At 40.4% G+C, this 24,568-nt stretch overlaps 2 protein-coding genes across 5 annotated transcripts in view; one reads left to right on the plus strand and one right to left on the minus strand.

Annotated features, from left to right (window-relative positions):
- The window catches only part of LOC136443967 (guanine nucleotide-binding protein subunit beta-1), a 30,587-nt gene extending 28,927 nt beyond the window's left edge, over positions 1-1,660 (minus strand). The window contains exon 1 of the mRNA XM_066441356.1: positions 1,498-1,660. The gene's annotated coding sequence lies outside the window, so the exon portion shown is untranslated. The remainder of the gene's footprint in view (positions 1-1,497) is intronic.
- A 450-nt stretch (positions 1,661-2,110) lies between these two features.
- LOC136443966 (procollagen-lysine,2-oxoglutarate 5-dioxygenase 1-like) overlaps positions 2,111-24,568 on the plus strand; it is a 44,484-nt gene continuing 22,026 nt past the window's right edge. For all 4 annotated transcript variants that reach the window (XM_066441351.1, XM_066441353.1, XM_066441352.1 and 1 more), the window contains exons 1-8: positions 2,111-2,246; positions 6,195-6,289; positions 7,752-7,888; positions 13,374-13,488; positions 21,607-21,655; positions 22,508-22,620; positions 23,010-23,073; positions 24,271-24,368. In XM_066441351.1, coding sequence (XP_066297448.1) covers positions 2,117-2,246; positions 6,195-6,289; positions 7,752-7,888; positions 13,374-13,488; positions 21,607-21,655; positions 22,508-22,620; positions 23,010-23,073; positions 24,271-24,368 — 801 coding nt within the window. In that variant the 5' untranslated portion in view covers positions 2,111-2,116. The remainder of the gene's footprint in view (positions 2,247-6,194; positions 6,290-7,751; positions 7,889-13,373; positions 13,489-21,606; positions 21,656-22,507; positions 22,621-23,009; positions 23,074-24,270; positions 24,369-24,568) is intronic.

Consider the following 24,568-nt stretch of genomic DNA (forward strand, 5'->3'; position numbering starts at 1 on the left):
CATATGCAGGTGGTATTTTCAGCTTTGGACAGGAAGTACATATCTGCATTTTCTGCGGCATACAAATTACAACATCAAACACAGCAAGGCTAGAATAACATTCCCTATGCTGTGACCTAGCCTACTGACCAAAATTATGCAACTTAAGACTGCAAAAGACTCAAGCCAAGCTATTGGTGGTCATCAATAAATAAAAACTCACCAAGTTTAAAAATGACCTGGTAATAAGACTTGACATAACATTACTTTTCACATCATTAACGTTATCTCAATAATACATGTTTGTCATCATATTGCTCTCCAAAACAATTAAACCAACCTACGGGTGTTTTTTTATGTCAAAGCTTGTAAATTTATGTCAGTATCATGTACTCACGGACTAAATATGACAATGCCAAAATCGTGAAAACAAAACATAAGACTAAAGAGGCACAAGATTTTGTTATATAGATTCATAAAGCTTTCAGGTACAACCCTGAAAATAATCCATGCATTTCAAAGATATATCCTCAAGAGTCAAGGTATAAACAATCTTTTCAGCTCTGAGGCTGCAACATAGTGGGCGGGATGTCACCAGCAGTGCATAATTTGTCATGGCTTGTTTTGGTAGTAAATTTGCACTCATGAGTAAGACAAGGACTGAAACTGCTTCCGATCACAGCGAGAACCTGGTTGTTCTATCAACACCATTCGGGATTTCTATCCAGGTCCAAGATGTATGTGCCGAAATTCCTTGCAAAAGTTCAAAATATGTTTAATTAACGGTGTAACATACAACTTAAACACGAATTCGCGCAGACAGCAACGTGACATTTGTCGGGATTACAGCAACCATAACAGTACTTCCTACACGGTATCTAAAACGCTTTAAAAAGAACACAAAATTCTTCGAGAAATGTTGTTAACCCTCCCGGTTGTGACAAACAAGAAGCAGACGCAAATCATGGAAACTCAGATTTCAACGTCAGACGCCGCCATTTTGATTTGAAAACGTTCGCCAGCCCATTATTTAATACCTTCTGGTCTTGCCTCTCGAATACACCACTCAAAATCGGAATTTACAAAAAAATACGACAAAACTTTGCAAACTACAATCACCGATTCCAACTGCGGTGGCAGAGAATAAGTACGACCAACAACAGTCTTACAATAATCCTCTTGTTTTCGCCGGAAAAATAGCAGGGCTAGTTTTGGCAAGATGGCAGCCACCCTACATGCATCGATTTCTCATAATAGTGCCTGTCATGCACCTCACTGTCACAAATGCACCCGCCTCATGCATCTATGCAAGTACCACCGTCAAATGTGGAGTAAAAATGATATCTCGGACGGAAGATGGCTTTATGTTCTCTGTAAAGATTAGTGGGTGCCCACCCTTACCTAAATACACAAACCAGTATCGGTACAGGTACAGAGACTTCAACTTCGTCGTGCCGAAAAAGAGGCAGGTTAAACAAAACGCGTACCGATTTCATATTTTCTGATAAATTGACTTACCTCACTATGCACTGAAGATGTTAAAATCTTCACTTAGGCTGAAATAATCCAAAATCTCCTGGAGAAAATGCAGTAATTTGTGGGTTGTTCTGCTGTTCTGCAGGTCAGGCTGATTTTGGGTGCGGTGCCCCTGCGCTCACAGACCAGCAGCCCCGACAGCACAGCACAGACACATCTGCGCACGCGCCAATTAGAACAGCTTTTATCCTAATCACCAGCAAAAATGTTCCAAATCCACCGAGTTTATCCCAAAGATGAGATAAATCTACAGTGTCTAGATTTTTACTTTAAAAAATTACTTTCTGTAAGAAACCACGACAAGACAGATGTTTTGCCTTAGATATTGACCAATCAGGGCAAACACACTGGCTGCGTTTGTGGCTTTTACAATATTCATCATGGCTCCGATCTGTAGAACAAAATATAAGAAAAAGTATTCATAAAAAGATATAAGAAAGAACATTCAGATTTTCTAAGATGACAAAATTACATCGGATTACTAAGATGAATGAAGTATGTCAGTTACAAATGTTTATTTCATAAATCTAGCACACAAGAAATGAATATTAGAGGGGTGATCGATGTAAACTAGAATAGCCGCACGTCCCTAACAGGGTATATGCAGACGACAAAAAAAAGAACGCTGGCAAAGATGGCGGCAAGACAAGAATCGTCCACTCTAGCTGGACTATTTTGCGTCGTATTCCTTCTTTTGTGCCGAGTATCATCAGGCAGTAGTAGCCAGGAAGGTAAGAATATTTCTCTTCAAGTAAGTTTCAGTCTAAAACCAGGTAGATATTCGGCCCGGAAAGGACATGCATATAATATTCCGTGCGGCGTCTGTGTGTTGAACCCGGTCAAACCGCATCGACGATGACGCTAAAACTTAACTTCCAAGTAATGTTGGAAACACCAGGTAGCAATGCGCCCGGGCGTGGCGCAGGCACGGACAGCTTTGGTAGGATCCCTTTATTTGTCAGTTTGTAATACAAAATAAGAATCGGCACAGGAGAGAGAAAAGTCCATCTCAGCTCAACTGTCTAGACATAAACTTCCGCCTCCTTTCATTCAGTTCCAGACAGCAACAAACTTTCTGTACTGGGTACATGAGAATAAGTTAAAACTACTAGCAAGTTCTAGTGTCCAAAGATCAGGGTTTTGGAAAGTCTCGTAACCAACGGCTTACAAGTTTCTTGATGTAACACTAGAGGTCCTGACTTGTTACTCTGCGATCTGCGAAGTTATAAACACATCAAGACCGTTATGTTGAGGAGATTAATTTCAGGAAAATCATCTGTTATAATTCTAGGACGTTTTGATATCGTGTATTTCAAGGTTTCCCCTCTAACAATGTACTCTAACTCATAGAATTGCCAGCCCCAGTCTACACATGTATGCATGCACGTCAAGACAAGCGGTCTGGAACAGATTAACATGACATCCTGGGATCATGGAACGTTCCCGAACTGGTCACGTAGGCAGCTCCTCAGCATGGTGCCAGGGAATTATCAATACACCTTTCTCACGCGGTGGACATGATAGAATGAAGACGAGGCCAATGAGGCAAAGAAGCAAAAATAATTTACAGATTTAGTTTTCCTCCTAAATCACATTAAGTTTTAAAATATGATATCAAAGTACAGACGAAGCCACTTAATTGCACCTCGGATAAACGCACACTCCATTTAATTGCACCGAATCCCAAACCGGTTCCCATTCACTGCATATCTGCACCGCGCATGGTCACCAATGCCGGATAACTGCACCAAATTTTTTTTAAATCCTCGACAAGTTAACTAAAAAGGTGCTCTAAAAATCTGCAAACGTCGTACAAATGAGCCGATACCTGCCGGTGTAAAGGCGCAATACCGCCAATATGTTTAGGCTGTTTTAGTAAGAAAAGACGGCGGTCTCCATTGACAGTTATGTTGATAGGAATCATATGGGAGGTCCCGGGCGGGTCACGGGGTGGGTCGGTATTAAGACGCGCACGCCTACCAAAGGCGACATTACGCTTTGGCAGGCAGCATGCTGTACTCAATAAAGATTGGTCTCTACCTGTACACTGTCTAATTAATGTAAATGCATTCAAGTTCACGGGAATTTGATTTCGCATCGCGGCATCGCTATTGTCACATACTGCTGCAATGATAAAAGACCGGCGTCTTTACGTCACATTCAGTCGGAAACCAAACAGCGACTCGGCAATGGCTATAGACGCGTAGGTGGACATAGCAATCGCTTTTGATGGTGCGGTGCTGACGTGATGGCAGAGCTGAATCCGCGTCGTAGAAACTTCCTGCATTCGCCGGAACGAGGTGTACGCGGGTTCGGCTCTGCTATAAGGAGAATGATCCGTCACTGATCAAACTGGAACTGTGAACTCAATATTTTGCTGGTTCTATGAGGTATGGTAGTGCAAGAACTGTTACAGAAGAACTTTACATTAGCTACTAAGGTCAAGTTTAAGTCTCGAAAAAAACATGGCGGTGCGGTCCAGCTGGGAATTTCGCATAATTGCACCAGCCGGATAATTGCACCAAAACCGCTGACAAATGGGTGGTGCAGTTAAGCGGATTCTACTGTATCAATATTACAACTAATGTAATGTACAAAAAAAGATGCAGCAATTTAGAGTTTCGTTGACCGATCCCATTGTCTCTGCCCTCCTCTGTCAAAACATCGAAATGCAAAATAAAAACATAGAAATGCAAATATTTAACGGTCATGCAGCCACTTCCTCATTGGTCGATTCTCTAATTATCAGGTAATCATTGGCTAAACTGATAATTGTGATTGACAGTTACGATCGGCCTAATGTTTGCCACAAGGGCCTCGTTTTCATTCTATCATGTCCGCCGCGTGAGAAAGGTCTATTCACCTTATTTACACTTCCCAGAACTCCCGGTGACCTTTGACATTTCGGTCCCAGAATGCATTGTCTGGTCCAGAAAATTACGTAGTACAGTTTCTCTCCAGGCAGCAACAGTTTCTCTCAGTGGTGAAACAAAGGAGTAAACAGCTAAAACCTTGAGTAGAAGGATGGTAAAACATAGGAACTAACTTGAAAGGCCGTCATTTGCTCCTGAGCAAATACAGCATGTTTCGCCCATACTCTTCCCCATGCATAAATTGACTGTTCCAAAATCACCCTTGTGCAAAAAATTCTTTCTACAACTAAGCTCTGTGAGAAGAAACACCTCAATTTTCGCATGTTCAAAACGCACATGCTGCCACACACCGGTTTGTTTACCGAAGTTTTGTAAAACATTCGAGTTGAAATGTTACTTCTCCGACTTGAGCGCAGCTACTTAGTGCTCTCATTCCCCACTACTTGAAGTTCATAAATTTTTATGCATTATTTGGGATTGTACAAACTTTCATTTTTCGTCACATGCTTTTTCAAAGTTACTGATTTGAAATACGTGACCTATATGAAAATTAGGAGACCCGATTATATAACGATAATTTCTGCCTGAAATTGAAAACAATGTGGAATAGTAAAATAGGCAAGGCTGCATCGAAAATGTTAACAGAAGCTCGAGATGGGGGAACCTCCTTGATTCATGTAAGAAAATTACATGTTTTTCTGACTATAGTTGGAATTGCAGCGGCTTTTATTTGCCGGTATAATCTGTAACAGTGTTTCCGCCAGAGGGCCGTCTTCCCGTCAAATGACGGCCTTATGTCGCTTTGGACGTCCTGAACTCACACAGAGGCTGTCCTCTTTTTAAAAAAAAGACAAACTTAATGCCGAGAAATTGGGAAAAAATACGAGAGGTCTGCATAATATCTTTGTTTTTCTTTGTTACTGCAGGCGGGGGGACCCTCTATATCGTTGGACATTCACACTCTTTTGTTTGTTGCTATTGTTATACTCGCGAAGAATTGATGTCGGTGCCTGTGGCATACGGTGATCTCATTAAAAACTCGTTTTTCAAGACTCAAAGTGAAGAAAGGCATCGAAGAAAACATGGAAAAAAATGTGACACCCCTATGTTTGAGTGGATGATTCAAGAGTATACATTTTTGGTTAAGAAATAAAAATGGCGCTCTAATCCTACTCTAATCCCTGCGCCATCCCAGCGGTTTTCAAAGTTAGGGTATTTTTCCCCATATTTTCCCTGGTGATAATATTTTACCAAAAATGAACAGCTCTCTGAGGTAAAACAATTTCCACAGTGTTAGCATCTTTATCTTACAAGTTATTGAGGTAGAGAATAGTGGTGCGTACCTGAACCCGAGTTTAGGTTTAGGTTCGGACTCGAGTCCAGAGGTTTAGGTTCAGGTTCGGACTTGAAAGTCCGGAATTGAACCAATGGCATATGTGTGCTACGAATATTTTTTCCTGTTTCATGTAAATTAACATATTGGCATATATTTTACATGCAATTTGAAAACTGTAATATGCGGAATTATCTACAGTCAGTAATTAATGCAATGTTTTCATATTTTTCCAGTGCAAATTTCACGATCTAAAGAAGCTTTAAGATGGTTTAAATCAAAAAGGAGTGTAAAAGCGAGAGATTTTTTTTCAAGTCCGGACTTGTTTCCAGATGTTTAGGTTTTTTTTTTTACTTGAACCTAAAGGTTAGGAACAGGTCCGGGGTTCCGGTAGCACCACTAGTAGAGAATGATGGAAAGAATTAATTTCTATATAGCATTAGCAGTCACCATTTTCCACATTTTTCTTTCAGAAAGGAAGTTTGTTACTTTCACTGTCGCAACTGATGAAACTGATGGCTTCAAGAGGTTCATGAGATCAGCTGATAGGTATAATATTCAAGTCCAGGTAAGAAGATGTTCCTTGATTTCACAACGTATGTTTACCATGAAATGACAAATGGTGTTGATGTTGTCAATGACAAAAACATGCTATTTTTTGGTAAAGTCAATTCCATGTCACCGAGAGGGTTTTCAGATGATATTGCTAGTAAGTTTGAGCAATTTTAGAGAAAAGACTATTTCAGTCAAAATAATTCCAGACCGTTCAAACAATTAGAAATGAAAGTTTGAACATGTTTGAACTCATCTATATATTTTGGAAATATTATGAAAGTATTTACACAAATATCTCTTTATTTAGAACAATTTTCAAACATCTGTGTGATTGTTCTACTGTTGGAACATGTTCCAACATTTTGCATCATTCTCAAAATGGTAGATTTGGGTTATTGCCCCCATAAAAGTAGGTGCTAATCACGCTCTATTGTCTGCCTCTGTATATTTTTAGATTTCACGTCTGGACACTGGCAACCTTTTTGTCTTGAGGTGTCTATGCATGGCACCTAGGCCTAATCCCCTTTACTTTGAAGGGATGTGTGAATTGCCCTGTTCCCAGCCCACTGACCCAGTTATATCATATTTATAGAATGTTGGAACATGTTCAAACAAATGATCAATCTATGTTGCAACAGTTTAGAAACTAATACAAATAATGTGTTCAATGTTGGAAATTTGTTTAACCTGTTGGAACACAGCAGATAGTATTTAGAACATCAAATAAATGTTGGAAATTGTTCTTAACAGTTACTTATCTCACATGGATTGTTACAAAGGTTTTGTAAATGTTAGAACAAAAAGCAACAAACACCCTCTCGGTAATGTGGAATTGACTCTAGTCCGAGTCACAGTTATGATGGCCTGCATTTGGGGGCCCGATACTGCTCTTCGCTAAATTCGGAGGGCCTGCTACGTATTAATTAATTAAGGGAGCCTCTCTACTAGGGTTGGGTACCGGTACAAAACCGGTATTTCTCGCTGGACTGGTCCGTGCTATTTGAGTCGATGAAGGCTAGCTGCATAGGGGGCAATCAGAATTACCAAAAATCAGGATTTTCAAATTTGAGAAAACCGGAACATGGTATTTTTACTATCACTATTAGGCCACAGCAAGTAGATTTTATGGATGACATCAGCGTGCGTATTGATTTTCGCCTGATTTTGAAATTAAAAAAAAAATTTTTCTACCCTTCGGCAATGGTCAATATACCGAAAATGGTATCATTTCTCATGACTTGAATGTCAAAAATATGTTGTGCACCCCATGTTTTGTGTGTGTGCACCTAAATGTTTAGTGTGTGTGCACCTACAGTGAAATGTATTTCGAGCCCTTCTGTACAATGTACAATGCAAAAACTCATGCAAGGGGTTCCATTTTTTAAAGCTCACAAACAATTTCCCAATACTTGGCATTTTAAGATCTTTACATACAATATGCATTTTTATATTTGCTTTCCGTATTTGCCCCTCAGGTGTTGGGAATGCACCAAGAATGGCTGGGGGGAGATGTCCAGAATACTATTGGAGGGGGACAGAAAGTTTTGCTGCTGAAGGAGGCCCTGAAGAAGTACAAAGATGAGAAGGATCTCGTCATCATGTTTTCTGACAGGTTGGTGGTTTAGAATAAGGCTTCGTTTGGAAAGCCAGGTTGATTTTTTGGCATACAAAGTGATCCCTTCACAAATGAATCTGCCAGTACTCTCATCTCCCGAATAAACGCACCGGTACGTTAATTTTTTTGAGCCTCAAAATCCACCCAGTGCGTTCTTATTTTGGACAGTTTGTTTATTGATTTTTCTAAAATGGGGGCTTAGCTAACCAGGGATTCCCCCCCAAAATTAAAAGTCAAGGTTTTTCTGCCCATATTTCCCCGGTATTTTGGCTTGCAATTCGCTATTTTTCGGCCGAGAGGCGTGGATTTCTCCGCCGCTCACGACCAAGCGTTGTGAAATCCTGGCTGTACTCGTTACGGTGAACATTCAGTTGATCTCGCTATGCCACAACAAAGTAAACGTTGTTATTGGGGGTAAATACGACACCACACGGACATTTCAATTAACAACCTGACAGTCTCTGTTTACATCGTAAACCAAAGCACGCTGGTCAGAAAACAACATGCCATCGGTGTACTTGGAAGTACTCGAGAAGTACTCGACCATGTGGTTCTATATTTCAAGTACGCTATCGGCAGTGCAGCGGAAGAATAATTCGTTTACAGAAGAAATGTTGGACGTAAAAAAACAAGTATAACTTTGCTTCCCTTGTGATGTGAGTTTTGAGGCCGCAAAATCTCTAAAACGGCAGGAAACAAGCCGTAAACAATCTCTAGCAAGTTTCGCCCTCAAAACATGGCCGCCATCACGGATCATGCGGGTGGTGACAGTAAAACAAGCAGCATATTGCATAACTCGGATTACGATCTTTAGAATGCTACCGTAAGTGCGTGAAAAATATAAATTTTTGGGGCGACGATAGACATAGAAGGTAGTTTTATATTTTTGGAGGGTTCAATTTCAATAATAACCCAGTGATTTTCCCAGTGAAGCGTTTTCTACTGTCAACATGTGATCTGTAACTTCTTAGTATGTGCGGTCTGAGAAGTTGAGCTACAGTACAGATCTCTTTTTAACTTCCGATCTAGACGCGGAGGAAACGCGGGGGATTCTCGGTGGAAACGCGGGGGATTCTCTGTGGAAACGCGGTGGAAAGCCGTGTAAAAGGCGTTGTGATATGCGTGTGTCTCGTGCGATTATGCATGCAAGCTGGAGCTGGGCGCGGACTTGAATTGTTCAAGACACGCCCGCGGCCTGAAAGGCCGACGGCCTCCTTTATTCGTGTATAAAAATACCGACGGCCTTTCTTATACCAAGGAGGTTTAATCTTGATTAAACCTCTTTGCTTATACAATAAATACAATTCCTTACAATAAGATTTGAAGCATTTCCAAGCAAGAAACCTCAACAAAATAAAGGAGGTAAAGTGGCAAGACCGCGACGTTATTTTCACCCTCTCATACTTAAACCCCAACGTGTTGATACAAGGCGCTGCACGCCGCGTTAGAAATATATCGGCATCATAAAGATCACTGTTTACTTTACCCACTCGTACTACATGTACATGAATACGGTATGTCCCAACAGAATTGATTCTGTACAGAAGATTTCTTATTTACAATCGGCAATCTTTCATTCCTTGTGTATTTTGTTTGGATGCTTTCGTGAAACAGCTGGGAGACTTTTAAATTCGTCTATCCTCGTTTCATGTTCGCTTATTCTTGTTGTCCATCGTCAGCAAATGAGAATGTTCCGTGTGCTCACGGGATATCACGATTTTTGTCGGCAAAGATCAGTGTCAAGCTGCATAATTGCTTACAAGGAGGAAAGACGACAGGAACATATATGGTGAAAAGTAACATGATTGTTGGGAAAACATCACGTAATTTACTATATTTTTTTTTTTTAATTCACTATATGCCACTCAGTCGGTAGATAAAGTGCTCTTTAGAAAATTTGATTCCAGAAATAAAGTCGAATCAATGCTTTTGTAAATGTTCATATCAGTATTATATTATTAGTTTATCCAGACATTGGTTATGCACAACACGGGAGATCATTTCTCCTCAGGCGCGCCACTCCTGTCAAAATTGATTGATGATCTCTCTTTGTCGCCGGCCTGACATATGATCAAAGGCGTGGTGGACGGTGCGCAGGGGAACTTTTGAAGCGAACTTGTTCCACAAGAATTCTCATGCTGAAGACACCTGCCAATTGTAACTGGCGAATGAAATGTGCTACCTAGGAGGGTTTTTTTTCTTAACTTGCTTGGTGCTATGATGTTTGGTCGAAAGGCTAAGAAAAGACATGTTATGTACATGTATGCGGGGAAGTGTGCTCAGCCAGCTAACTTCTACCACTTCTATATAAAACCTCCTTGATTCTACTAGCTAAATTTCGCCGCCAAATTATTCCCTTTTGGCCTGGGGTCCGTTGGTGATTGGCAAACTCACTCATGTTGGAAAACAAGAGTTCCACGACCTCATATCTCCATGAACAAGTCTATTCATGCAAATGACTTACACATTTGCATAATATTTGCTTGGTCATAAACACCTTTATCTAACTTACACATGTTGCAATATTGACAGTCCTATAATTTTCCAATTAGATGAGTTATGGTGTTTTTGCATTGATTATGCAAATTAGGAATTTATTGATGCTCCACTTTCCATAAGGTTCCGGGTCGGAGTTCAATTGTGACCAGGGGTTGGGTCATGACCCTGTAATCTGCCGGAAGTGCGTGGTCGTCACCCTGATTTCTGCCCGAGATTGCTTGATGATGGTTTTAGCTGTGCATAAATGTTTTGAATCTTCTGAAAAGCCTGTGACTTGTAGTATTTTTGGGCGCAGTGCAGTTGGTTCGCTATCAAAGCCTTTTTTGTATTAGTCCGCGGCAACGGTGATGCGGTTTTCTCGCCTGATGACCGAAATAGCATTGTTACCTTCGCGGAGAAGGTTATGCAGAGGGTAGCGTTTGTATGTGTGTATGTGTGTATGTAAAGAAGCAGAATAACTGGAGAAGGTTTGGATGGATTGTCCTGATATTTGGTAGGTGGGTAGGTCTTGATGAGACTAGGAAATGATTAGATTTTGGGTCCCCTAGCGGCTCATTATGGTACTGCAGCGGAACTTCCTGTTTTTATATCTTGTGTTCTGGACAAGCTATGGAACTGATTTTTGAGTGGTAGATAGCTCTTTGGACAGAGAGTAAGTGGTATAGGTTTTGGCCCCCTAGCGGCTTGTTTGGAATCAGACTGGTTTACAATTACAACAGATATGTAAAAAAAATAAGCCGTTTTTCTCAGTATGTTACACAAGTCAGGAAGGGGAATAGTTACCCACATTGTGTAGCGATTTCTGGAAATTTTTGACGGCACGTGTGCAGGCGAGAAATGAATACATGCAAGAATACCTGCAAGCCGCTGGGCTATGTGACACCGGTCGAGGTTCGGGGAATGTCATTCTAACAGTTTCTACCCGGTATTCTTAACGGACGTGAATATTTACATAGACAGTTTGTTGGTAAAATCCCCCCTATGACGACATCATTATAAACTCCCTGGCACGTTTGACCAATCGCTGACGTCACATATCCGCAATGACACGTGTCAATAAAGTCACGTGTCCGTAACTCTCGCGAGTTTACGTTCGGCAGTGATTGGTCATTATTGATGCTTAAGAAGGCGACAGTGGTCGTCGAAAATTCGATCCGTGAATACCTTGGTGTTGGAAGAAAGTTTAGCATTGTATTATGATTACTACCAACACAGATGAACTTTCATTATTATGACGACATCAGTTTGTGTCATTCAAATTTTTATTGATTTCTTGCTTGTTAGCTGTAAAGGGGCGGGGGGGAATCATGTGTATCATCACCAAATTTGCAGGGAGTGATGTTCATGTGAATCTAGATAATTCCTGTAATTTTTGTATCGTTATGACGTAATATCACGCAATTGTGACGTCATTGATGTGATTTTTGGGGCTAAAACCTTATTTCAGTAATTCCTAAAGGTATTGACCAATAACTTAACAAACTAGAGTTCCACGACCTCATATCTTCGCCAAATGATTTTAACCTTTATGATTGACGTATTATGGGTGTTTCTCATTGATTATAAATCATTTAAGTTGATCATTTTAATAACAGAAGCTGTCCAAAGTATTAGCTTAAAACAAAGAAGGTTGTGCTAACGTTAATCATCTTGCAAAGTGCACACAATACTATACCATAAGGCTCACCCCTGAGGTGTCGCCAAAAAGAATCAAAACAAATTCAGTAATCTTTTTTTTTATACAAGTCACAGACCTGACAGCATGTCCTAGAGACAAGGCTGTTCAATTACACTATAATAAACATTGATAATTATGAAAAGCAGTTCGTCAGACACAGATTAGTGAAAAGGTCTGCTCAAGGTTTTTCTATTTTGTAGCACCCAACAGCAAGGCAAGTAATTTTATAAATGTACTCCAGTAGACCTTAATGACTTTGAACATGAAACTTTCGATCCCTCCGTCATCATTGCGCAACAAAGCAAGGACGAAAAACTCTGGTATCATAATCAATAACACGTGCTGTGTGTGCCTATGAATATTAACTAAGAAAGTATGGGCAAGTATCATGCATGATCTTGAATATTCATAAGAGCGGTATCCCCCAGAAATACAACTTGTGGCTTACTTAAAAGGGATTTAGCAGTATGGAAAAAAAAACCCGCACCAATAACTTGGACCTATCGGACTTGGATGAAATGGATTCTGCGTTGACGACACCTGCAAGCTCAGAATCTGGTATTTGGTTGCTAACGTTACTGTTGCTTTTGGTGGCGGCGTCCTTGGGCCTACTAGCATCACTCCCCCCCCCCCCTTCCTGGGCACGCCGAAGAAGGAAAAAAGTTGACCGTTAGGCCATGAGTCAACAGACGTCACGGCATGGTGCTTATTCCTTTGTTTCATGCAAACCACGAGAACGCTCGAACAGTGTCGGAAACACACGGGAAGGCTCAAATATTGGCGGTTTTCCTTGAAATCACGAAACCTTCCCAATAGCGATATCTACCGAGTGAAAATACCCGAAGTTCAACACACGACGTGTGCTGATTGGTGACACGTTTGTAGGGGTTTCCCGTGAGCTGCAGCGAACCTGGAAGTATGTCGCAATGACGGAGTGTTATTTCACTGGTTTCGGGTTAGTGTAGTAACACAGCTTACACTGGATCCAGTTCCTCTATGACAGGGACTAACTCAGAATTTTCTGATTGTCCCGAAAGGTAAATTGAATTGTCCCAAACTCAAATTCTACTGTCCTGTGGACATCGGCACAATGTTCATTTCGAGGCCTGTAACTTAGTGTTGGCTACCACATGAATTTTGATATCAGTCTTAGTTTGACTTCAACATTAAAGACTAGAAAATTGCCTGCAAGCTGACATCTGAATTGATTTGTTTGTTTTCCAGTTATGATATGATCATCAAACATTTTTTGGACTAGAAAATTGCCTGCAAGCTGACATCTGAATTGATTTGTTTGTTTTCCAGTTATGATGTGATCATCACTGCAGATAAGAAGGAGATCTTAAGGAAGTTTGATGACTTCAATGCCAGAGTGGTGTTCGGAGCAGAGGGCTTTTGCTGGCCTGATAGAACCCTTGCAGTAAGTAACTATAACTACATTTAAATGTATTATTACTACGAGCTGTTCACATTACCCAATATTGAGTTAATGATTTTAAACTTTATGACTGACGTATTATGAGTGTTTCTCATTGATTATGCAAATAAAGCCTCATTTGCTTAAATTATATCAGTTGATCATCTTCTCCAGCCAAATAACAGAAGTTGTCCAAAGTATGACAGTCTTATCTTAACAAAGAAGGATATTCTAGCATTTTATCACGAATCATGCAAACTAGGTCCTCATTAGGGGTGGATACCGGTTCGGCTTAATAAGGTCCAAGTCCAAGTTTAGGTCCAGAGATATAGGTTCAGGTCCGGACCTGAACCTGGACCTGATCCTGTCCAGTTGATCTTCTGTTTTATTAGACCAATATTAAGCATAGAGAATCAATACTGACATGCACGACTATAAAAGTTTCTTGGTGAGAAAACTTTCAAGATAAACCAGTGTTTAATATTTGAATGTTGCACTTATTCTAAATGCCTTTTTTGTCAGAGGGGAGACTCAAAACACTTTTCATCAAACAAAATAGAAAAATATATTTGTACTTTGTTCAGGTTTTTTTGGACTCAGGTTTTGGCTTTCAGTTTTTTTGGACTCGGTTCTTGGATATTATAAAGGTCCGAATCAGGTCCAGCAAACCGGTATCCACCCCTAGTCCTCATTAGCATAATTCATATTCAACGATGTCCTGAAATGCAGCAGACGTATAAACTCACGAATTATGCAAATTAGATACAGATTTGCATAATTAGTATCTGATTATGTAAATCATCACTCAAGATATCTACATACCAAAATTATGAAGATATATCAACCCCTCCTTGAGTTACAGTCGCATTCAAAAGTATCCACTCCCCTCACATTATGGACATTTTGGCAATATGAACTAGAGTTCCACGACCTCATACCTTCGCCAAATGATTTTAACCTATATGGCTGACGTATTAGGAGTGTTTCTCATCAATTACAAATCATACCAGTTGATCGTCTAACAGAAGTTGTCCAAAATATGAGCTTAAAAAGGTTATGCAAACATATGTAATCAATTATGCAAATGAGGTCCTTATTAGCATAATTTGATTCAACGATGTTCACATTCACATAACTTCCAAATGCCAGAAGTATGAAATTGCCATCATTTACCTGTATGGAATTCTAGTAGTTTCTCATTAATTTTGCAAATTAGGCCTACAATTGCATATTTTCTGTCTATCAACCTTCCTCTCTTCCTCAGTTACAAATGTCACATATTTGAATAGTCATATCATGGAACACAGCATCTTTTTAAAATTGTCTCATTAATTATGCAAATTAGAATCTGATTTGCATGATTATCGTCCAATCATACAAAGTATCACCTAAGCTATCTACATACCAAAAATCATGAACATCCATCAAGCCCATCTTGAGTTATAGTATTTTCTCATTTATTATGCAAATGAGGTCCTCATTTGCATAGTTGATATCTATTAATATTTCTCTCTTCCTCAGTTACATATGTCACATGTTTGAGAGTCCTATCATGGAATTTGGCGGCTGTATAAACTTTCCTCATTAATTATGCAAATTACTGATTTGCATAAAAAGTATCTAATCATGTACATTATCACTCAAGCTATCTACTTACCAAAAATCATGACCATCCATCAAGCCCTTCTTGAGCTATTCCCTTTCAAAGTCTGAAGCAAAACCTGCTCCTGCAGTTCCAAAAAAAGCCGCTAGGGGGCCCAAACCTTTACCACTTACTCACTCTCCAAAGAGCTATGTACCACTCAAAAATCAAGACCATAGCATGTCCAGAACAGGAGATATCAAAACAGGAAGTTCCGCTGCAGTACCGTAACAAGCCGCTAGGAGACCCAAAATCTAATCATTTCCATGTCTCATCAAGACCCACCCACCTACCAAATATCAAGACAATCCGTCCAAGCCTTCTCGAGTTATACTGTACGTTACAAACAAACAAACAAACAAACAAACACACACACAAACAAACGCTACCCTCTGCATAACCTTCTCGGCGAAGGTAATTACAGCAATGTTGCAAAGCTCTAGACATAATGTAAGTAAGTAGGCATTATTAACTTGAGAAGGTTGTAGTATGGAAAAAAAGCATTTCTACCACTGACTTGTTAAGAGTTACCGTATTTCTTCTAATAAAGTGCGCACCCCAAATAAAGTGCGCACCCCCGATTTGGGCTTCACCGCATGCCCAATCACGCCAGCTGAGATAGTTCACAGAAAAACCTTAATAAAGTGCGCACCCCCGATCTGCCGCCGGTCGCTCGGCGTGTCTCCAAGATGTGGCCACGCCCTGGTATTCGGCACGCTATGAAGTCTTAATCGTTCCATTTTCAAGGAATTTTCGGGAAAATATCACCATTATTTGGGATCAACGCTACTCCGCTCAAATTTCGAGCAAAAGTTTTGAAGTTTAAACGTCACGCTGAGAACCTCGCACCAGGATATCTGACAAACTTCCTTGATATTGAAGGACCAGACGACGATCCGCTTGATTTCTACCGGGCTAGTCAAAGACAAACGTGTAAAACGCATGTTGAGGTAAAATAAAAGTTCGTCTCTCGGCATTTATGCCGCGAAATACAGCGTTGCATTGACAAATCACTTCATTTCGCCGATCGCCCGCCGCCATTGTTTAAATTCTGCTGCCCCAAGATGCATTTCCCGTGTTACGTAATCCTGATCACATGATCGCATTACGCGTCTCTGATTGGTTGCTGCTGCAGCTGAACGCGGGAATTTTGCAGACGCAGTGCATCATGGGGCAGCAGAATTGCGATCCAAGATTTTTCTTTGTCTGAAATGTTACACTTGAAAATGCAATAAAAACGCGGTTTTATCGACTACATAGCAACATTATGGTATAGAAAATGCAAAACCAAAAGATGTTTTCGGGAAAGCATACATTTATTTGCGGATTTATGGTGGCTTTTGCGTAATTTTAGCGACCAATGAACCCGGAAGTGTGCTGAAAGTGGTGTGGGTTTTCGCGTTTTATCCGTCAAAACAAAAACAAAACTCCCGCTGAAGCGAACTTTGGAACATTTCAGATCCTAGCCATTACGTTTTTGATCAAAATATCCACAGATACGCACAATGTGCCCGTATTTGCAGCCGTGTGGGTGGTTAGAAAATTATTGACGTCGCAAGCAGCGTAGTACAAGCGGCATGGGGCACGAAATTATGGCCGACCCGACACACTGAAATAGTCGCGCGGTTGAAAACACCCTGCGTTATTAGGTGTCTCATAATTTGATATTTAATATCACTAAAAGCCTCATCTTGAAGGTTGAAATTTCAAAAAAGTGCGCACTTTATTAGAAGAAATACGGTATATGCTTTGAAATGTGCACCATAGTTTGGTATGAAATGGCTAAGAATAACAAAAATGGGATACTTCATTTATAAGAGTGAGTTAAATGAGGTCTGACCATTCCTTAGGTAACAGGTCAAAAGGCTAAAACCTCCATGAAATGGACCAAAATGGCCTGCCTCCATCCTATGTGAATTTCCTATAGGGGAGAGTAAACAGTTGCAATAAATGCCAGTAATGCATGTAACCCTATGGGGAAGTGAAGGAAAAGAAGTTGTCACTATCTCAGGAATCAAAACAACAGACTACAAAGACTTTCCCTCAAATACTAACCAGTTATGTCAACTGTCATCAGATTCATTCTCCAGATCTCCCTTTAATCAGAGCCCTTGGAGAGGCCCTACTGGCTTCAGACACCTAGTTGAAGACTATCCCACTATACAGGGGGGGGTCGAAAATCAAGAAGGTGGAGACAGACCATTTATTTTAAGTAATTCAGCAACTGCAGAGTCTTTCCTACCACACCACTCCTGCACTGCCCAGATTTCACAAGAAATCCCCCCAAAAAGATTTTCTATGGTTTAAACCCTGTTTTTTTACTTTCCATCATCGAGGAGTCTAGGCACAGGCGCTCACCAATAATGGTAGTAGTGTTAGGTTCATTATGAAACTGTACTTGTAATGATTTTATTTACTATAAGCTTAGTAGCTGTTCAGTGCAGTGTCATGTGAAATTTGGGTTTGGGTCAAGTCATTACTTGTCATGTGTGGCCCGAAAATAAGACGTTGGCGTATGCATTATTATCTGCATGATAAATGGAGATATTGAACGTGTCTGTGTGTGTGTGTGTGTGTGTGTGTGTATGTATGTATGAGTGGGTGTGTTTGTTTTTGTGTGTGTGCACATGTTTGTAGTCTGCAGAACTCAAGTTAGTCTGGGTGGAATGTAATGATATGTCTTACATGTACATGTTTGTGGGGTGGTGTTGGGAGAACAAAGGTCAAGGTCGATTTTGGGTCCTCTGTTATGTGACATTGGTACTGTAGCAGAAGTTTCAGGTAATCCAACTTTTGACTGGAACATGCTATGGCTTTTTTTGGGTGGTAAATAACTTGATGTACGGAAGAAGTGCTGTAGGTTGTGGGCTAGTAGCAGTTTATTCTGAAAGTGCATTGATGGTAGTTTTGGGTGTGACTGTCTGTCTGTGTGTGCGTGTGTTTGTTTCCGCACTACTGTAGTCAGCATAACTCAAGAACCTCTTGATGGATTACAAGGATACAAATGGCATGTGAGCGGGTGTTGTGAAGCCGAAATTCAATGTTGATTTTGGGCCACCTGGTATGTGACTTTGGTACTATAGCAGAAGTTCCGTTTTTGTGTCTTTTGACCTGGACGTGCTATGGTCTTGTTTTTTGGGCGGCAGATAGCTTGTGATGTATTAAAAAGTGGTGTAGGTTTGGGCCCCCTAACAGCATGCTCTGGAACTGCAGGGGCATTATTGTGAAAATCTTCTAAGGAGAATAATTGAATAAAGGAACGACGGATTTCCATGATATTTAGTATGCAGGCACTGTAAGTCTTCTTATGTTCGCGAGCACTTAATTTCGCGAAACTTAGCAAGACAGGAGTTCGCGAGGTCGTTGAGTTCGCGAACAGGTGTTATCAATTTTTTTCGGTTGTGCAAGGTAAAATTTTGATATTTTGAACAGTCTTAAACGCTATTTCCCGCATTGTGAGGGGCTAAATTGTTGAGTAAAGGTACGTAATAATGCGTCCATATCTACGCCGAGGAGCGCTAGCGGAAGTTTACCGCCACGAATATACGATTTATTTACATGTATTTAATTTTGTTTCCATGCTGAGAAAATTAATATTAAGTGACTGTTGCCTTCAGAAGAGGCTTGGCTACATTTTCTCGATATCGTAACAAAGGCCGCGAAAAATTGTTCCAACACGCGTTTTTTAGGGGTAGCTTTTGCTACATGTTACAAACTGTTCTGAGAAACTCGCGCCATCTTGATCATGTTAAACACTGACGCTTTCTTTCAATCCACCAATCAGAGCACAGGTTTTATGAGGTTCGCCAATAGGAGCTCAGAACATGCGGGCATGTTGCATATTCATGACTTCAATATGGCGCCCTCGGCCGCTTGGGTCGGCTTGTTTACTGAAATTACAACGGTGGAAATACGTTTCATTTTACAAGTTTATCTTTTAATATCCCCATAGAAATGGAATTGATCGATGGCTGGTCCTTCGATACAAATTCTTTTGAGGGTTTCGGCTTTTAGTCGTGCTCTGTCCACGTTTGCAGGAAATCGCTTGCCGAAAAACTATGTCATGAGTGACGCTTGTATGAACTTCGAAAGACCGACTTGAACCTTGAAAAACAAGTTTTTAATGAGAACAACATACATTGTATGCGAAAGGTGCCGACGTCGATTGTATTCAAGAATAACAATACCTAACAAAATAAAGGAGTTGGATTTTCTGACGGGGGACAGCGTCCTTTATACGCCCGCAGCGTCATAATAACACACAAAATGCCGGTGTGAATTTTTCTATTTTCTCCGATACGGTCGTAACTCAGGTGTACTTTCTTTTACCGTTTGTTGTAAGAAGTACTAAGTAACTAAATAATGACCCCATGTATCGTTTGTGTGTTGATGAAACTTTTATTTCGTGCTTGAAAGAGTGAACGGTCTGTTATCAGTTAAGTCTTGTCTATCATTAAGTGTTAGTGTTTGGGAGGGAAGGTGTGGGGAGGGGGGCAGCCCAGTAAGACTACAAGTTCGCGAGGAGATGAGTTTGCGAAGAGAAGGTCTCCGCGAATCTCGCGAACTTAAATTCCTCGCGAATATTAATAGACTTACAGTAGCTTAGATAGATGTACACAATGAAGTGCAAATTATGCTAATTGGGACTATGAGGAAACATAACTAATGAGGAACATCTATATTTGCATTTTTTTTCCATTATAAGACTCAAATACATGTAATATATGTAGTTTGTGGCAAGTGGAGCATCAATAGATACAGTCAAACCTGTCTATAGCGGTCACTCAAGGGACTGGCCAAAACTGGCCGCTAAGGACAGGTGGCCGCTATGGAGAAAATGTCGATTAATTGACCACGAGTGACACATATTTTCAGTACCCACTGAGATACATTTATTCACCGTACAGTACACATGTAAACAGTGCATAGGTAAGTCACATTTTAGAAAGTCGATTGTTGTTCTTTTACTTCTAGTTATGGGCTTGAAAAAAGAATTATTGTATCTGCCAACTCCAAAATCCATGGCTTGCTCGGGCTTCATGTCTGTACAGACCAGCATCGCCATACTCTACTCTTGATCCTTCGCGACTGCTTCGCTGCAGGCACACGCGTCACCAACGAGTTTTAATCATATGAAACAAAGTCCTTCGCAGCAAAATGCCACCTAGTTAGTTAAGAACAAAATACATGTTGCTCAGTTGCCACTTACTGTTCGTTTTCGACCGTTTTGAAACATAAAATCGTGGCGATAGTTTTCCTTAGTCTGTTGTTGTTTCGCTTCCCGCATGTCATTATCAGCTTCTACCATTATGCTAATAGGGCACTCAGAAGAAGGTCGCTCTTTTGATGTTTTTTTTTCTTTTTAGAAAATTGCAATAGCCCAAATTTGACATCATATTAATGTTATTCATATTTCTTTTGAAGCTTTTGGTAAAGTAATTATCGTCAGTGATACTTTGCAGCAAAATAAATTTAGCGCATTATACCTCCGAAACAGTGGTGTCTTCCGTTGACCTTTTTGCTGCTGACTATCAGCGCCATTTTGAAAATTGCGCGAAACACGTTTTGACTTTGAGCACCCGGGAAAACGGATATTGGGCCGGCATTCAAACATTTCCCGAACTTACCGCATCAGCTACATGTGCGAGTTGTATTTTCCAAAAAGCTGACGTAATATTTGTCGACTCGAAATGCACAGAAATGGTCAATTTTGCTACGATGTACAAACGCAAGCCATGTGAAGAAAATTGTACTTAATCGCGTCAAACCATGGATTTTCTAACAAAGATAAAACATTCTGGATTTCTTTATTATCATCCTATCCTGTTGAGTCCACATAAATTTGATAACTGCGTGAAAAAATGAAGATTTTGAACACGGCGTGCGGTGGCGATGCGGCTTCTACCAGCGCGCCGTGACCGTTACCGACAGTGTTACTGTACTCGCGGGACTGAAAATCGTCTGGCCGCGACCGCGTTGGACAGGTGGCCGCTATAGCCTAATTCTTAATGCTTATGTCAATGGGAAAAATCCAAGGGACCGACAAAAAGTGACCACTATGGGCAGGTGGCCGCTATGCAAAGGTGACCGCTAATACAGGTTTGACTGTACCAACTTCTTCCACATCCCAAATCCTCATCACCATTATACATCTGCATCCTTCATCACATCCCACCCAACTACAAACCCATCCATTGACGAAGGTATCGGTTTGTGGAACTGTTGTTATGTGCTGTATCAATGTAGACCACAGGAAGATTTGCTGATTCCAATGTAAGCTAATTGTGGATCACAATAAAGTCAAGTTTATGCATAGGTTTGTTATGTTTGAATTGTATTGATTTAGATGTAATGGAATGTCAAAATTAATGTTGGCTGGAGAAAACCTGGAAAATATGTGGTTAAGCCAATGTTAAATGACAATCCTTCTCAAAATTGGATTTTTAAGATGACTAAATCTTTGTTTTCTTCTTTATCAGGACCTCTACCCAGAAGTACGACTAGGTAAACCATATCTCAATTCTGGAGGTGAGTTTTTCTCTGTTCCTTAAGATAAATGCAGGTTGTGTTGAAAACATTGTAAAACTGCATGACTTGTGCAAGTCTGCAGGTCTGATTCCCATGGTTGGACAAGTTTTGAAAATCATTGGTCCTTTTCTTCATTTTCACGTGACGTCACAATCGCGTTGGAACGTGATGCCGGCCATGTTGGATGATAAGCTGTTCGCTCTTCACGGCTGTGTGTTGCGACTGTGGTCCCGTCCGTGGAAGGAAGCAGTTTTATTAGAAACGGCCTGGAAGTTTGACTAGTTAACTGCGGGCCCAATGAGTACAGGATATGACCTCACCGTTTCTACAATTCTATCTAATATCAAAGTAATAATGCTCTTTTTTGGCGGACTGAAAGTTGTTTTGTCACATGTCTGTCATGGACCTAATGTTGGTGTACCTTAGACTTAAATCGAGTCTGCGAGCTCTAAATGGCCGTTTTTCACCATGTACCACCACCGTCTTTAATAATCGGACAACAGTGGTTGCCAGAATCTGGTGATGGTTGCTTAAGCTTTGCACAATGCTCTGAAGAACCCCTTCAGTCACTCGATGGATTTGTACAGAATCGAAAGTTGGGCGTGCCTCCAGCGAGCTTCACACTTGTGTATATAGGGGGAAGCTTCTATGAGCCTTGGCCGAGCTCCTGTCAACTTAACACAACTTGGCACCTGAGTTAAATATATGCCAGGCATTTTAAATTTGCATTTTCAATATAAAGTGAACGCCAAATCGACCCGTTATTGTTTACATTCCACATGTATTTACTTACATGAATGAATGAATGAATGAAATTATGCTTTCTGTAATTTTGTTGACATTTTCTTGCAGGCTTCATTGGGTATGCTTCGGAACTTTACCAGATAGTCAGTCATACATCTATCCAGAACCAGCACGATGACCAGCTGTACTACACCAGGATCTTCCTCAACCCTGAGCTGAGAGTAAGTGGTGCCAAACGTGCTGCCTACGTGTATATTAAACTGCTCAGTTTAGCAACTTTGGCCAATTCAATCTGATTGGCTGCTGGAACATGTGAGATTTGGGAACTTTTTGGCCATTCTATGAATGCATTAAAGAACAGACTGGTTGTCAGATGACTGCACCGTTTGTTCCCCCTGGTAAGGTAATGTATGGTTACATATACATTTTGTAGGCTAATGACCTATAGCTTTTAAATGTCAAGAATCTATGAAACCGTCTGCAGTACTACAATGTACATTGTAGTTGCCATGTAATGACCTCTCTTTTATTATGTTGCTTTGATTATTAAGAAATGAAGTGTTTGTGTATTTGTTGTCACACATGCATTTTCCTTTGTTGATTATTGCAGGAAAAATTCAAAATGAAACTTGACCACACATCAGAAATCTTCCAGAACATGAATGGTGCAGGAGGTACGTCCACACACCCACATGTACAATGTCATGTCAACCTCAATTGTCTGACTCCACGACGATAAAGGATAGTGTAAACCAAGCTTAAGTAGAATACTACCAGATTTTGTTTTGAGCATTACGCGCTTACGCAATGTAACAACTTTGACTAACTGTTATCTTAGTTGTCTTTGATGCATAGAAGTGTAGAATTTACTTACAGCAAGATGAAGCCACATTGAAATTTCGTATTGGTGGGTCATGTTAGAAAATCATACACATTTACATATATTATGTTAATTAGCTGCAATAATGCCTATTGATTATGTGGGAGAACATGTAGTATTTCGCCTATGGAGATTTTTGTAGTTATTATTGATAAGGACCACAAACTGACTTACTTAGACTTACATGTAGATCCTCCCGTGCCAAGTGGCACATCGGGCAGCAAGCTTCCTCCTTTCAGTGCGGTTTTGGGACAGGACTTCTGCTCCACAAACTGACACGGAGAAAATTATAAGTTACACTTCAGAAGCACAACAAACGAATATGTTATGTTGAGGGTACACTCTACAAATTAACTGAAAACAGACAAAAAAATTGTGTTCTTACTACGAATCTTAGCATTTGGCGCTTATGCCATTTTAGCTTGTACAGTTGTATAACCAATGTAAAAATGGGTTCCAAATCGGTGATCATCCGTAGCTCACTGGTAGCACGTTGCAATTTAGATCTGGAGATGTGGGTTTGAATGAGTTTGCTTCCACCTTTTTTTTCTTTTTCTTTTTAAACATCCATTTGATAAAATCTGATTAATCCTGTTCAGGATTTCAAGAAATCTTGAATATTTTGCACTATTTTTGGGGGGTTATATGAACTTTCATGATCAGTGACAGAGGCTGGACTACAGTTATCATTCAAGTTATCAGCTTGATAAAGTGCTTCACCACTCGTGGGCATGGGAATTTTTAGCATTCGGCCATGAGACCGAATCTATACTTCATCCTGACAATGATCCTATCAACAGTGCAAATGTTTCCACTGTTGATAGGATCATAGCCTCAGGCAGCTTGTTATTGGACCCTGATCACCCGCTGAATGCCAGCTTTTTTTCAAAAGCACTTGTTCAGTATACTGTGACATACATTAGGTACACTAATGTATGCCATGACCTGTGAGTCTAATGTGCTGATGTCTGTCCTTCTGCCTCACCTTCAGCTGACCTTACCCTGAAGTTTGAAGATGACAAGACCAGGTTAAGGAACAGAGTGTACAATACAGAACCTTGCATTATCCATGGGAATGGACCACAAAAGGTAAAAGCCAAAGCCGAACTGCAATGTGTGATGTGTACGCATCAATCAGATAAGCAGGAGGCAGTAAAGGCTGTTATATATGAAAAAGTTGATACAACCAGTTAATGTGATACTTAACTTACTAAATAGCTGGTGTATGAAACTTGCATGGGACCAAATTTTCGTCTGACTCCGTCAGCCTTATTGGACCTGGTTATGTA

Source organism: Branchiostoma lanceolatum, chromosome 10 (assembly GCF_035083965.1).
Source record: "Branchiostoma lanceolatum isolate klBraLanc5 chromosome 10, klBraLanc5.hap2, whole genome shotgun sequence".
Classification (NCBI taxonomy): Eukaryota; Metazoa; Chordata; class Leptocardii; order Amphioxiformes; family Branchiostomatidae; genus Branchiostoma; species Branchiostoma lanceolatum.